Source organism: Squalius cephalus (genome assembly GCF_949319135.1).
Source record: "Squalius cephalus genome assembly, chromosome: 12".
NCBI lineage: Eukaryota > Metazoa > Chordata > Actinopteri > Cypriniformes > Leuciscidae > Squalius > Squalius cephalus.
In genome coordinates, this window is record NC_137133.1 from 19,368,916 (window position 1) to 19,382,085 (window position 13,170).

General features: G+C 38.3%; 1 protein-coding gene across 8 annotated transcripts in view; it reads right to left on the bottom strand.

Moving 5' to 3' along the window:
- The window catches only part of arid1b (AT-rich interactive domain 1B), a 101,526-nt gene that overhangs the window by 61,383 nt on the left and 26,973 nt on the right, over positions 1 to 13,170 (bottom strand). For all 8 annotated transcript variants that reach the window (XM_079887821.1, XM_079887819.1, XM_079887816.1 and 5 more), the window contains exon 4: positions 2,953 to 3,051. In XM_079887821.1, the coding sequence (XP_079743947.1) occupies positions 2,953 to 3,051 (99 nt within the window). The remainder of the gene's footprint in view (positions 1 to 2,952; positions 3,052 to 13,170) is intronic.

Here is a 13,170-nt window from a genome sequence, read left to right on the forward strand (position 1 = left end):
ATATTTACAGTCAATATGTCGAGTTTAGTAGTTCACTGTCTTCCAATTGTTAACCAAAGTTCCAGTCCAAACTTGCACCATTGTAAGGCACTTCTTTTTTTTTTTCTTCTTTTTTTTTATTGAGGTTGTGAAGAATACGAGCACAGCCTGATCCATAGGTTCTCTTCAAGTCTTGGGAACTAATTTTCAACCCATGTTTTCTGACATTTTTCTGTGTAGTTCAGGCTACACTGATCTGTGCTCCTTTGTACTTTTCTTCCGCTGATCTGGTGTAGACCTTTACTGTGCGAGAGACACTTTGAGATAATTATTCAAACACACACACGGTGGAGACTGGCCGTTCATTGCGCTGTTATTCTCTTTGTCCTTGGCTGGGAGTTCACTGGGCCATTGTGTCAGACACATCTAAAAATAGGTCTGCCGGCATGAAACCAGCAGCCGCCTGGGGCTTTTAAACAACATTACCTCAGTCATCAAACCCCTGCGGGAAACCTATCATGACAGCACCAGAGGCTGCAGCTCCACTCGTTTAAATACCCATGCAGCGTCTTCTAGAAACACTATGAGCTTTTTATGGGGGCAGCAGGGCTGGGTGACTATTTTTAGGAAATGGATGGTAACTGGAATTCTTTTCCTCATAAATCATTAGAGCCTTGTGAATATCTTCACGGATCACTGAGGGAAGGACAATATCGCAACTTTAAGGAGTAGTTTACCAAATTTAAATTAGTCACCCTCATGTTCCTCCAAACCCATATGACCTCACTCTTCCATGGAGCAAAAAAGCAAATGGTTCCTACTTTGCGAGTGAAGTTCCATATCATTTCACTGGTTCCCATGTATTTTGTAACCTAAACTGTATGGAAAAGAGCAACGTGAACATTAAAGTCCCTGTGAACCGGAAGTTGCAACCGACTTTACGTCAGTGTTGTGCCGTATTTCCAAGTGAAACGGAATTTTAAATCGAGGGCAGGGTTTTATTTTAGCGCACCGCCATCCCTCGCTCGAGTCGTAGCAGACCAAGCGTGCCAGAATAAGTGCTGAGAATTGAAGCCAAAGGTGGAAAAAAGATCGCCCCCCAGGTGGTTGGTCCTAGTACAGGTCGTAAACCCCAACCTCACCATGAAGTCTAATGGAGGCGATGGAAACTAAATAATCAAATTACACTTCAAATAAATTTTTTCCAAAGATGTTTTCTGTCATTTTAGGTTGTTTTTATCATGCTGATTTAAGTTTAAGTGTTAGTTTTTTTAAATAGGTTTGATGTTAGTTCGTTATTTGATGCTATAAAAACGGGAATGTGACATCATGATTGACAGCTGTGATTGACAGCTTCTCTAAACGAAGTAGTCACTGAGGCACCGACAGACTTTTTTTTTTTTTTTGGGAGGAGATTGGAGCTTCAACTTTAATTTCTACATGTCCATAACTGTTTATTTCACACAGTAAACTTTGTACTAACCGTTTCTGCGGGAGTGAGGGCGGGAACTTGATATCGCGGCTCCACTTCACGTTCACTACTGCGCAGAAGCAGGTCCCAAATCTGGGCAAGATGTCAGCGCCATATAAGGACTTTGGCGGCTTCACTTTTCACCAATGGAAGAGAGTGAAGGGGCGTCGTCCATCTTTTTTTACAGTCTATGTAGCAGACTGACTGATGGAGGGAAGCGGTTAAGGATATTCAAACCAAGTCATCAAACTGACGTCATCAGAGAAGGAACGTCATTCCAGAGCGGAAGCAAATTTTCTGACTTTGATTAAAGATCACTACAGCAAAAAAATGTTTCTGTGTATTAACTTGCATGGGTTAATTGTTCACCACAAGATCAGTCGCCTTTGGCTTTTGGCTTGCTTAGTTGGGGACACTTAATATTCGACAATATTATTGATCTGCTGCATTGACACCAATATATGACAACTGAACTGAGCTGGACGATGACATCACTGTTTTCTCCAGAGCGGCTATATAGATAAATTAACAACTTTTTTACAACAAAAATGAACCATCACTGAACTCACTTAAGCTGGACTAGTATTTTTGCACTATTTTATAGTTGGATTATTTTTCTGCTATTACTGTAAAGCTGATTTGAAACAATCTGTATTGTAAAAAGCGCTATATAAATAAAAGGTGACTTGACTTGACTAGTAATGTGCGCTAACGAAGTAAATAGTGTCAATTTTGATTCCATGATGACTTTAACAGCTCTTTATTTAATGTTCCAAAGAAAAAAGAAAGTCATTCAGGTTTAGAATGACATGAGGGTGAATAATTAACTTTCTTTTTGGGTGAACTGTTTCTTTAATAGGAGGTAAAAGGTTTTTACAAAATAAAGTCAAATATACATTTTATGAATCTAAAGAAAAAATTATAAAAATGTTATAAAATTAAAATTATAAAAATTATAAAAAACAAAAACCTTTTTTAAAAATTTTAATAACCATCTGGTAATGGCTATTTATAATCCAGTGAATTTGGTTGGAGATGCGGCCATCAACAACAAAAAAGGTATTGAAAGCGTTTTCTCTCCCCTTTTAAAATATGATAAGCCCAGTTATTTTTTATATGGTAAGTTTCATTATATCATTTGCATTTAGCATTTTTTCCCCCACTGTCCGGGACTCCATCAGAAAAGACCTGCAACCAATTTTTGGTCAAGACCCACCAGTTGAGAATAAGTGGTGCAGATCATTTGAGTGAAACAATGCAAGAGAAACAGCAAGAGAGGGTTCTGGAAAAGTGTTTCCAATTCCGATAAACAACCAGAGCGATGGAAAAAAACTTTGAGAAGCTTTGAGAAGGCCAGAAGATATCTCTTCAACTACTATATTCACTTGAGCATCATCTATAGGGAACTCATAACAGCATTTCTAGAAAAGTAAGGCATTATCCAACACCTAGGGCAGACAGTCGCTAAAATCTCTGACTAATTTTGGACTGTAATGTCTCACCGGCAGGCTGGACGGGCGGTCCTGCTGTGTAAGGCCCATGTCATCGTGGTTTGGTTTCCCAGACTGGACCCTGTTACCATATCCCTCCTGCAGAGTGTCCTATAGAGAAAAACAGAGAAACAGAGAAAGAGGGAAAGACTGATAAAGAAGAAACATGCAGCCATTGAAGGGCTCAAACAGCCCAGAGAGTCTGTGTTGTGGTTCTATGCACTAACAGGCCTTTATTCACATGGAATAAGGTAATTAGACAATTGAAGACAGCGTGATGATGACACCATCCCATAATTGTGCTTCATCCACAGACTCTGATTCACACGAGCAGAACAGCTGTTCATGCAGAAATGCTGAGGCATGTCTGACGGCTAAAATGCAGACTGCACTGATATCAACCATAAATTATGCAATCTGCATAAGGGGATGAAAAAAAATTACATTTAAGGAATAGTTCACCCAAAAACTATTTGCAGGCCTATTTATGTTTGGCTGAATGTCCAGATAAAAGAACTGGATAATAGTTCTGCGAGGCGTGATTCTACCGAACTGCAAGAAAGATGGCACAATCTTTATACATTTATAATCATATTTACATTTGTATTATGTTTTAATTGTTAAATAATTAATCTAATCTGTGGGGTAAGTACGTTTTTGTTTAACGTTTTTGAATGAAGCCTCTTAAGGCCAATTCACACCGCACAGACACGTTTGTTGGGTTTTGTCAGATCAGTGTGTTACCCTGTTGGTGTTGGTCGGGGTTTGTTTTCACCCGACTGAACATGTTCAATCAGAGTTTGTCAGTGTCTGTTGGGGCACTTTCCACATGACAGTTATTTTCAACGGCCGACTTGTTTGTTGGTATTTGTTGCCGTTTGTTATATACAAAAGTTATTTTGTGAATTACTGTTTTCTATACAAGGAAATTTGAACATTGTCAGCAGCCATTACTCCAGTCTTCAGTGTCACATGATCCATTAGAAATTCTAATTGCTGATTTGGTGTTTAAGAATCATCATTATCAAAGTATAGCGTATATTATAAATACATTGTGGAAACCGTGCTACTTTTTTTTTTTTCAGGTTTCTTTGATAAATATAATGTTTAAAAAAAATATTACAAATGTAAATGTAAAGCGTCACTTTTGATCAATTTAATACATACTTGCCAAATAAAAGTATAAGTTTTCTTAAAACTAAATCGGTAATGTATATTTTCACAAATCCATATATATTAATATTTGTTATAATGTCAATCGATTACAAAAAATTACTAATTAATTACACATTTTTTTTATATATAGTTTTATATTGTATTACTGTATCACATCAAATCTTCACACTATCGGGTCCATCCGGTACCCGCTGATAGGCAGTTACTTTCAAACGCTTCCATGTGTATTTGTGTGAGAGATCTGTGAAGAGCGTCAAAGGTTTCTATTTACAATGTGCTTTTTGCAACATTGAGCACTGTAGCCTATCACATGTTTTAGGTAGACAGAATCAGAGTGTGTTCAGAGTGTTCTCCACACTTACAAATCACTTAGTTATAACCAACTAAGTGTAAAAACGATGTAAATAAGAGATTCATTATGTAAGTGCTTAATGGTGTGAGATTCGCAGCAGACTCATTATATCATGAAATTGCGGACTCGTAGGAAGACCACAAGTGTTTTGGGTGCCATTTTGGATAGGGCATGTGTTAGTCAATTTCAACTGCAGAATTCACAACTAAATGTCACAACAACATAAAAAGAAAAAATGTAAATCTCATTTTGTGTTCCACAGAAGAAGAAAACAAATCATACAGGTCTGAACCATCCTTTTTTTTGCAGCAATATACCAATAACACTGTGGGTCTCAAGCCAAAATAAAATTAATTACAGGATCTTTTCTGTAAGTGGATACTTGACTTTCCAAAGCAAATACACTTCAGAAAAGGAAAACCAGAAAGAATTTTGAAAGTGTGGCAACTAAGGTTGCCCTGCCTGCAATTCACTCATGTATACAAACATCACCCAGAACTCCCTTCCGCTCACTTCATTCAACTGTGGGAAAAAACACTGGGCAAAAAAAAGGAAAAAAGAAGGGGGGCATTCCCGAGCCAGACGGAGATGTATGTGTGTGTGTGTGTGTGTGTGTGTATTGACTCTGGGTCATGGCCAGGCCACACACACAGACGGCTGTTTACAGTTGGGCCATTACATCAGCGCTCAGGCATGTGCTGATTCAGAGCCGTAACAGCTGCTCCACTGCGATAACAGACAGAGAGACCTCCAATATTCACAGCAGAACAATGTGATACCTCCCGAGTGACACGCTTTTCCTCTCAAATACTCAAAATTCACTTTCACCATTCTGTGTAGGGTTGTCAATACAAATACTGGGGAATTTTACTACACATGCTATAATGATTTCAATACCACCGCAAAAATAAATGTGTCCATTAAATGCACTCCTTTATTTATTGAAGTTAAATATTAATATATGTTAAAGTCCCCCTGTGGTGAAAATCAGGCTTTTAATGTTGTTTATGTGTCTATGTGGTACTACGTGGTTTTTCTCCTTAAAACTGCAGTGAACCAAAGACAGTCTCAAAAACGCGGTTTGAAATCGCTGATGTTTCTGACGTCACAAACTACCTTGAAACCAATCAGATCAACGTGTGATCGTCAACGAGTGCATCTCTGAGCTGGTGTGATTGAGTGGAGCCGGGGCTCATTTGCATATTCATAGAACCGCATATACTAAATGAGGCAAGAGTGTAGAGTTACATTCAAGTTATTTTGAGGCCTGAAAGGAAAAAACTTTTAAATATGTCATTTTGGTGATCAAAGATGAGTTTTAAGCGATACAATTATTGACTACAGGGGGACTTTCAATTTCAATTTAAAAATTACACTTAACTTTCATCCGTTTTAAATGCGACAGTGCTAAATAGAGGTGTAAACAAGGGTCCAAAATGTTATGAAATTTTCCCTCTTCAATCACAAATCAAAAACACGTGACCAGACTGCATTCTGTACAATTGTGGAGGGGCAGGGTTTAACCAGAACAAAATAATTGGAGAAGTCCGACATATGTCACCGAAGATCTGTTATCTTCACTGGAAACTCGAGCTGTGGAATTCTGATTAAACATCACAATGTATATTTAAAGAGAAACAAACAAACAAAAATGCATGAATGAATTGTTCACAGTAAGATCTATACCATTTGCTAACAAAATAGACAGGGTGAAAATTCATATCATGCTGACTATCCTCATTTAACATATTATGGTCTATATCATACAGAATGATGTATTTGCTTAATAAAATACCATTTTAATAATAATAATAAAAATAATGAGTAAACAATGTTTATTAATGTTTTCTATATGTAGTTTTTGTGGCTAATTGAAGATTTTTTTCAACCACCTCTATTGCTTTTTATGGATGTTTGATGGGATTAAAAAAAATATATATATATATAAAAAAATAAAAAAATAAAAACATCAATGGAGTAGCTCCAATTGCCTGAGGAAAGAGTTTTGAGGTCAGTATGTTCTGATTCGAGTCAGAGCTCAATTTTATTTCTTCATTTCTTCCTGTTTTCTCTCAACCGAGGGGCCGTGCTGAACAAGACGTGTTTACACAGGGTGTGTCTAGATGAAAACGTCGCTGTAAGAAGACAAATGCATCTGAGACTCGTAAAACTCAACATGTCCATGAAAAAATCAAATCCATCTCTTTATGGTTTTTTGAGTCCCTTGTGCCTCTACGGTTTCAGCACAATGATTAACGGATCGTTCTTTGAGCTACAGATAAAACGAAAAACATCCCTTCAGTGTGATTAATGCCCTATTGTAATGGCTTGTCTGAAATTGCATCATGCCTGCACAGTTTAGATGTTTAGTCGGTGCGTGAGGGACATAATGTCTCTTTAAAAGATGCCATGAAACCTAAATTGACAGTATTTACTTTCGAAATTGTTTTTCTGCTGATTGTCACCAAGTCCATACGGGCAGGGAACAACAAAATTAACGAATAATATCATAGTAAGCCAATATTGAGGCAATCAAATTTTAAACTGGTCTACCAGTAATTGTGAATGCTGTTTTCATGTTGTCTTTAAAACACAAACTCATCCTGAAATCAACATGACTTTTTATTAATGGTATGGTCAGCAGATGCTCTGAGATTGGGCCAGCTAGATGTACCTTTCATGGCCAGCACATGGTGCTAATTGACGATATACGCCAAACAGAGGAGAACGTCAGGTTAGGGGTCATGAAGAGACCACTCTGAGAAGCTCTAATGAAAGCCAAAGCTTTGATTTAGAGGTTGATTTTAACCAGACCAAGGATGGGGACTCCGGGGATGATGAGGAAAGCTTGTTCCCAAGCTAACATTAAACAGTCTTCAGGCACTGATGATGAACCATCATTTTCAGAATATCACGCCGTGTCCTAATTCACGTACTACATTTTATTATTGTTGTCACGATACTGGAATTTTCAAATTCGATACGATACCTTGAAAAATATTGATATTCAATACCATTTTCGATACCGTGGGGGGAAAACTGATACAGATAAGTTTGTTGTTATCTCGCAATTTTTTGATAATTTGGGTAATTTCTTACACACAGCACAGGGAGGCTTTATTTGAATCATTGAACTACATTTACAAAAAAAGACAAGTAAACAGAAACAATAAAATAAGAGAAAATAAACAAATCACAAACGATAGCACAAATAAATACAATAGAATAAAGACACAAATTAAATAAACATGGCTTAAAGTTTTTCAGGTGGGTATTCAGGAAAGAAATAGTACAGAAATTAAAGTAATCAAATGTAAAATAACACTGGATTTTTCATTGTAAATATTAAATACAGATTAATGCTTACAATTAAAGTTACAAAAGTTGTTCAGTTAAGAGACTTGAGTGATTTTCTCTAGGTCTTTTGTTCTTTGATTAACATGACCGACAGCAGCAGGTTTATTAGGCTACTGTCACTTTAAGAGCTTATGCACAGATCCAATATACTGTTAAACATGCGTTTTTCTCTCAACTATTTACGTTCCAAAACTGACTGCATTCACCTGAATACTCTGCAAGACGGCAATTTGCATTCAAAATGTGCATTTTGACAATTTTGGCAATAAGCATTGGGGAAAAAAAGTCAATTTTGTACCCGCAAGCTGTTTGTGTGACCGTGAATCCTGCGGGAATGACTAAAATTATGCGCAATACAAGCACTATTCAACTGGAGCGAATGAGACGCGTGAGTGAGAGGAGGCGGGTGTGTGTGTCAATTCGCTGTCGGAGAGAAGAGAGAGTGATAACGTGCAGCTGGTATCAGTGTATCGATACAGAAGAAATGAGTATTGGAACCGTTTCAGATATTTCAGTATCGATACACATCGAAATATCCTAAACTACATCCTAAGTAGTATGTGAGATAAGAATTAGTGTGTCACAAAGTGTTACGCTGAAAAATGTATGCAAACTTTAAGTATGCTTTTGAGACTTCCGTAAATATATAGTTTATATACAGTGAGGAAAATAAGTATTTGAACACCCTGCTATTTTGCAAGTTCTCCCACTTGGAAATCATGGAGGGGTCTGAAATTGTCATCGTAGGTGCATGTCCACTGTGAGAGACATAATCTAAAAAAAAAAAATACAGAAATCACAATATATGATTTTTTAACTATTTATTTGATGATACAGCTGCAAATAAGTATTTGAACACCTGTCTATCAGCTAGAATTCTGACCCTCAAAGACCTGTTAGTTTGCCTTTAAAATGTCCACCTCCACTTCATTTATTATCCTAAATTAGATGCACCTGTTTGAGGTCGTTAGCTGCATAAAGACACCTGTCCACCCCATACAATCAGTAAGAATCCAACTACTAACATGGCCAAGACCAAAGAGCTGTCCAAAGACACTAGAGACAAAATTGTACACCTCCACAAGGCTGGAAAGGGCTACGGGGCAAGGGCGTAGATTTGATTTTGAAATTGGTGGGGATGGGGACATCCCCTGAAGTTGAGCTGCATCTGTCATTAAAGGGACAGTTCACCCAAAAATGAAAATTCTGTCATCATTTACTCTCCCTCAAGTTGTTTTAAACCTGTATGAATTTCTTTCTTCTTCTGAACACAAAATAAGATATTTTGAAGAATGTCGGTAACCAGACAGTTGATGGACCCCATTGACTTCCATAGTAGAAAAAAACCTCAATACTGGTTACCGACATTCTTCAAAATATCTTCTTTTGTGTTCAGTAGAAGAAGAAAAAATGCATACAGGTTTGAAACAACTTGAGGGAGAGTAAATGATGACAGAATCTTCATTTAAAAGTGAACTTACAGAAATTAACTGTTGGCATATTTGTTTCACATCAATAATGTCCAGTTTGTCTTGTTGGACATGACACACAGCAATACTGTTAAGTGTCACTTGTACCATTGTTTTGAGCCATGTTTTCAGTGTCCTAAGAGCACTGAAACTTCTTTCAGCCTCAGCTGATGAGACTGGGATGACAAGGGTTTCAACTTCATCAAACATTCCTCTCATTTCAACAAGACCAAGCAATGTTGTGTTTTTATGTTTTATGGGGACTTTTTACAGACATAATAATTTTATACTGTACAAACGGTATATTATATCCCCCTACACTAACCCTGCCTATCACAGAAAACCTTCTGCATTTTTACATTTTCAGCTGTTTTCCAAAAATAAATAAATAAATAAATCCCCACAAGGACAAGCATTTCAGATCTTTGTGGTGACATTTTGTCCCTATAATGTAGTGTTACACACACTTATACACAATCTCTCTCTCTCTCTCTCTCTCTCTCTCTCTCTCTAACGATTGTCAAACTAACGATTGTTCGCCATTTATCCCGCGATTGTAATACAGTAGTAAAAACTGATCATTTTTCTCAGAACGCTCTTGTAAGAGATTTTAATCTAAATAAGATGTTTCCTGATTAAATAAAATAAGCCTAATACATGAAAACCACAAGACACAACCGGACAACAGTGGTTATATATATATAAATATATATTTAAGTTTTGATCGAAATTATTGATAGGGACATATCAGTGTCACTGGATATTGGTAGGGACACGTCCCTAGCGTCCCTACTAAATTCTACGCCCCTGCTACGGGGAAATTGCCAAGCAGCTTGGTGAAAAAAGGTCCACTGTTGGAGCAATCATTAGAAAATGGAAGAAGCTAAACATGACTGTCAATCTCCCTCGGACTGGGGCTTCATGCAAGATCTCACCTCGTGGGGTCTCAATGATCCTAAGAAAGGTGAGAAATCAGCCCAGAACTACACGGGAGGAGCTGGTCAATGACCTGAAAAGAGCTGGGACCACCGTTTCCAAGGTTACTGTTGGTAATACACTAAGACGTCATGGTTTGAAATCATGCATGGCACGGAAGGTTCCCCTGCTTAAACCAGCACATGTCAAGGCCCGTCTTAAGTTTGCCAATGACCATTTGGATGATCCAGAGGAGTCATGGGAGAAAGTCATGTGGTCAGATGAGACCAAAATAGAACTTTTTGGTCATAATTCCACTAAACGTGTTTGGAGGAAGAAGAATGATGAGTACCATCCCAAGAACACCATCCCTACTGTGAAGCATGGGGGTGGTAGCATCATGCTTTGGGGGTGTTTTTCTGCACATGGGACAGGGCGACTGCACTGTATTAAGGAGAGGATGACCGGGGCCATGTATTGCGAGATTTTGGGGAACAACCTCCTTCCCTCAGTTAGAGCATTGAAGATGGGTCGAGGCTGGGTCTTCCAACATGACAATGACCCGAAGCACACAGCCAGGATAACCAAGGAGTGGCTCTGTAAGAAGCATATCAAGGTTCTGGCGTGGCCTAGCCAGTCTCCAGACCTAAACCCAATAGAGAATCTTTGGAGGGAGCTCAAACTCCGTGTTTCTCAGCGACAGCCCAGAAACCTGACTGATCTAGAGAAGATCTGTGTGGAGGAGTGGGCCAAAATCCCTCCTGCAGTGTGTGCAAACCTGGTGAAAAACTACAGGAAACGTTTGACCTCTGTAATTGCAAACAAAGGCTACTGTACCAAATATTAACATTGATTTTCTCAGGTGTTCAAATACTTATTTGCAGCTGTATCATACAAATAAATAGTTAAAAAATCATACATTGTGATTTCTGGATTTTTTTTTTTAGATTATGTCTCTCACAGTGGACATGCACCTACAATGACAATTTCAGACCCCTCCATGATTTCTAAGTGGGAGAACTTGCAAAATAGCAGGGTGTTCACATACTTATTTTCCTCACTGTACGTTTCAACTAAGTTTAATTGTGCAACGCAAAAATATTTAATAGTGTGTAAGTTTTAACTTAATGCCCCTTTACGTCAAAACTAGGCTGGTACAATTGGCCCCAAATGCCTACAAGTGTACAGTTGCATAACGCAGCCTTACTTTTACAATCCTTTGCGTTTTTTTCTCTATGTCCTTGTAACACCCCAAAGATTGTAACAGTTCTATTGTGCTCCCACTCTTTTTAAATGTATAAACCTAAAAGTCAAGTAATACTGAATTTATATCAAATAAACTTAGATGGGTCTTGGGTACAGAATTTTGTGACATTGCAGTTATCCTAATATAGACATACTGACATCTGACTACACACCAAGTTATCACAGTTATCACATTTAGCTAGCCTGGGTTTCCCCATGCTGCCTTGCACGCAGCGCGATTTTATTCACGCTGCTAGGCAGCCTGGATACCATGGACCAGATTTTCCCCTCAAAAAGGGAACCAATCACGGGGAGGGAGCAGCAAGACGATGACGACGTCAATGCGACACACCGAAGCAGTTTGTTTATATCTATGGATCCAACATGGCATCAGACGCGAAGTTACCTTTCGATGCAGCCTTAGATAGTGTTCTAAGTAGTTTAGAACGCAAGTTTATTTCGTCTACTTCTTCGTCGAATTTCTGCCGCTCTACATACGTCATCTGGTATAATTGAAACGATTGGCTATGAGCTACGTACAGGCGCATTTGATAGACATTCGTAGCGCCCAATAAACGGCTCTGGGCATTCGTAAACCACGCCTCAAATACGAGAAAATGAACATATGGTTCCCAGACCACGTCTCAATGAGAAAGACGTTAGCCAGGCTAACATTTAGCACCAGAGCAATGAAAAAATTCACCTGATGCACTTCCAGTGGCAAAGATGTTTTCCTATACAAATTTTGTATCAAGTTCCGTGCCGACCAATAGCAAGCCTCTTGATTCAGCAGTATGGTTGGTTTGTTTGCTAGCTGGCAATAGCTTGGGATGTTTATTATACATTATATCGTCACTACTCCTATATTTCATTCATCGTATTTTGTCAAGCCCAGTTCCGCTTTCTTTCGGCTGTGAAATTTTGATAAGCAATGGTAAATGTGACTGCAGCTTTAAAAGAATGTACTTTCCCATCACCAGTGAATAACAGCGTAGTGCCTAATATTAGTATGCAAATTGAGACACAGCCAAGTTCTTAACAATTTGAAGTTCAAAGTTCTGCCTGAAGAAAAAGACCTGAAAATACAGCGGCTCTAAAAATCTGAGACCAAAGGGAAAATGTCTTTCATTCTCTTCTCTAATTAAAAAAAAATAAAAAAAATAATTTACAAATTATTTCTTTTAGCATAACAATCTGAGCGGAAACTTGTCCCCTTCTTGCTTCAATGACAGCAGCACTCGAGCTGCATGAACATCCTTTCGACCAAAGGAGTTCACATGATCAGTGTCACAAATACATTTTATACTCATTTTAAGTAACTTTTCTTTGTTTAAAATGAAAATCCTAAAACTTTCTCAGATATTTGGAGGCCACTGTATCTCCCACTTGCTGCAGTTTTCCTCCTCCCCACAATCTCTCCTGTCAGAGACACTGGAAGCAACGGCACAGAGGAAGAAAATGAAACCGTTTTTCTCAATCAGCCTCAGTGTCATATAAGAGAAAATGAAAATAATGCCTTTAAGGTCCAGGGAATAAACAGAGTGTGATAGCAATATGAGGCGCATGGCAGTGCTGTCCTCACTGATATTACACACACACCCGTGAGACATCCACTCAAGGCCAGTTTCTTTTACCGCTTTCTCCAAACTATTTGAGTGAGTGAGTGAGTGAGTGTGTGTGTGTGTGTGTGTGTTGCAGCCTGTTAAGAACAAGCTG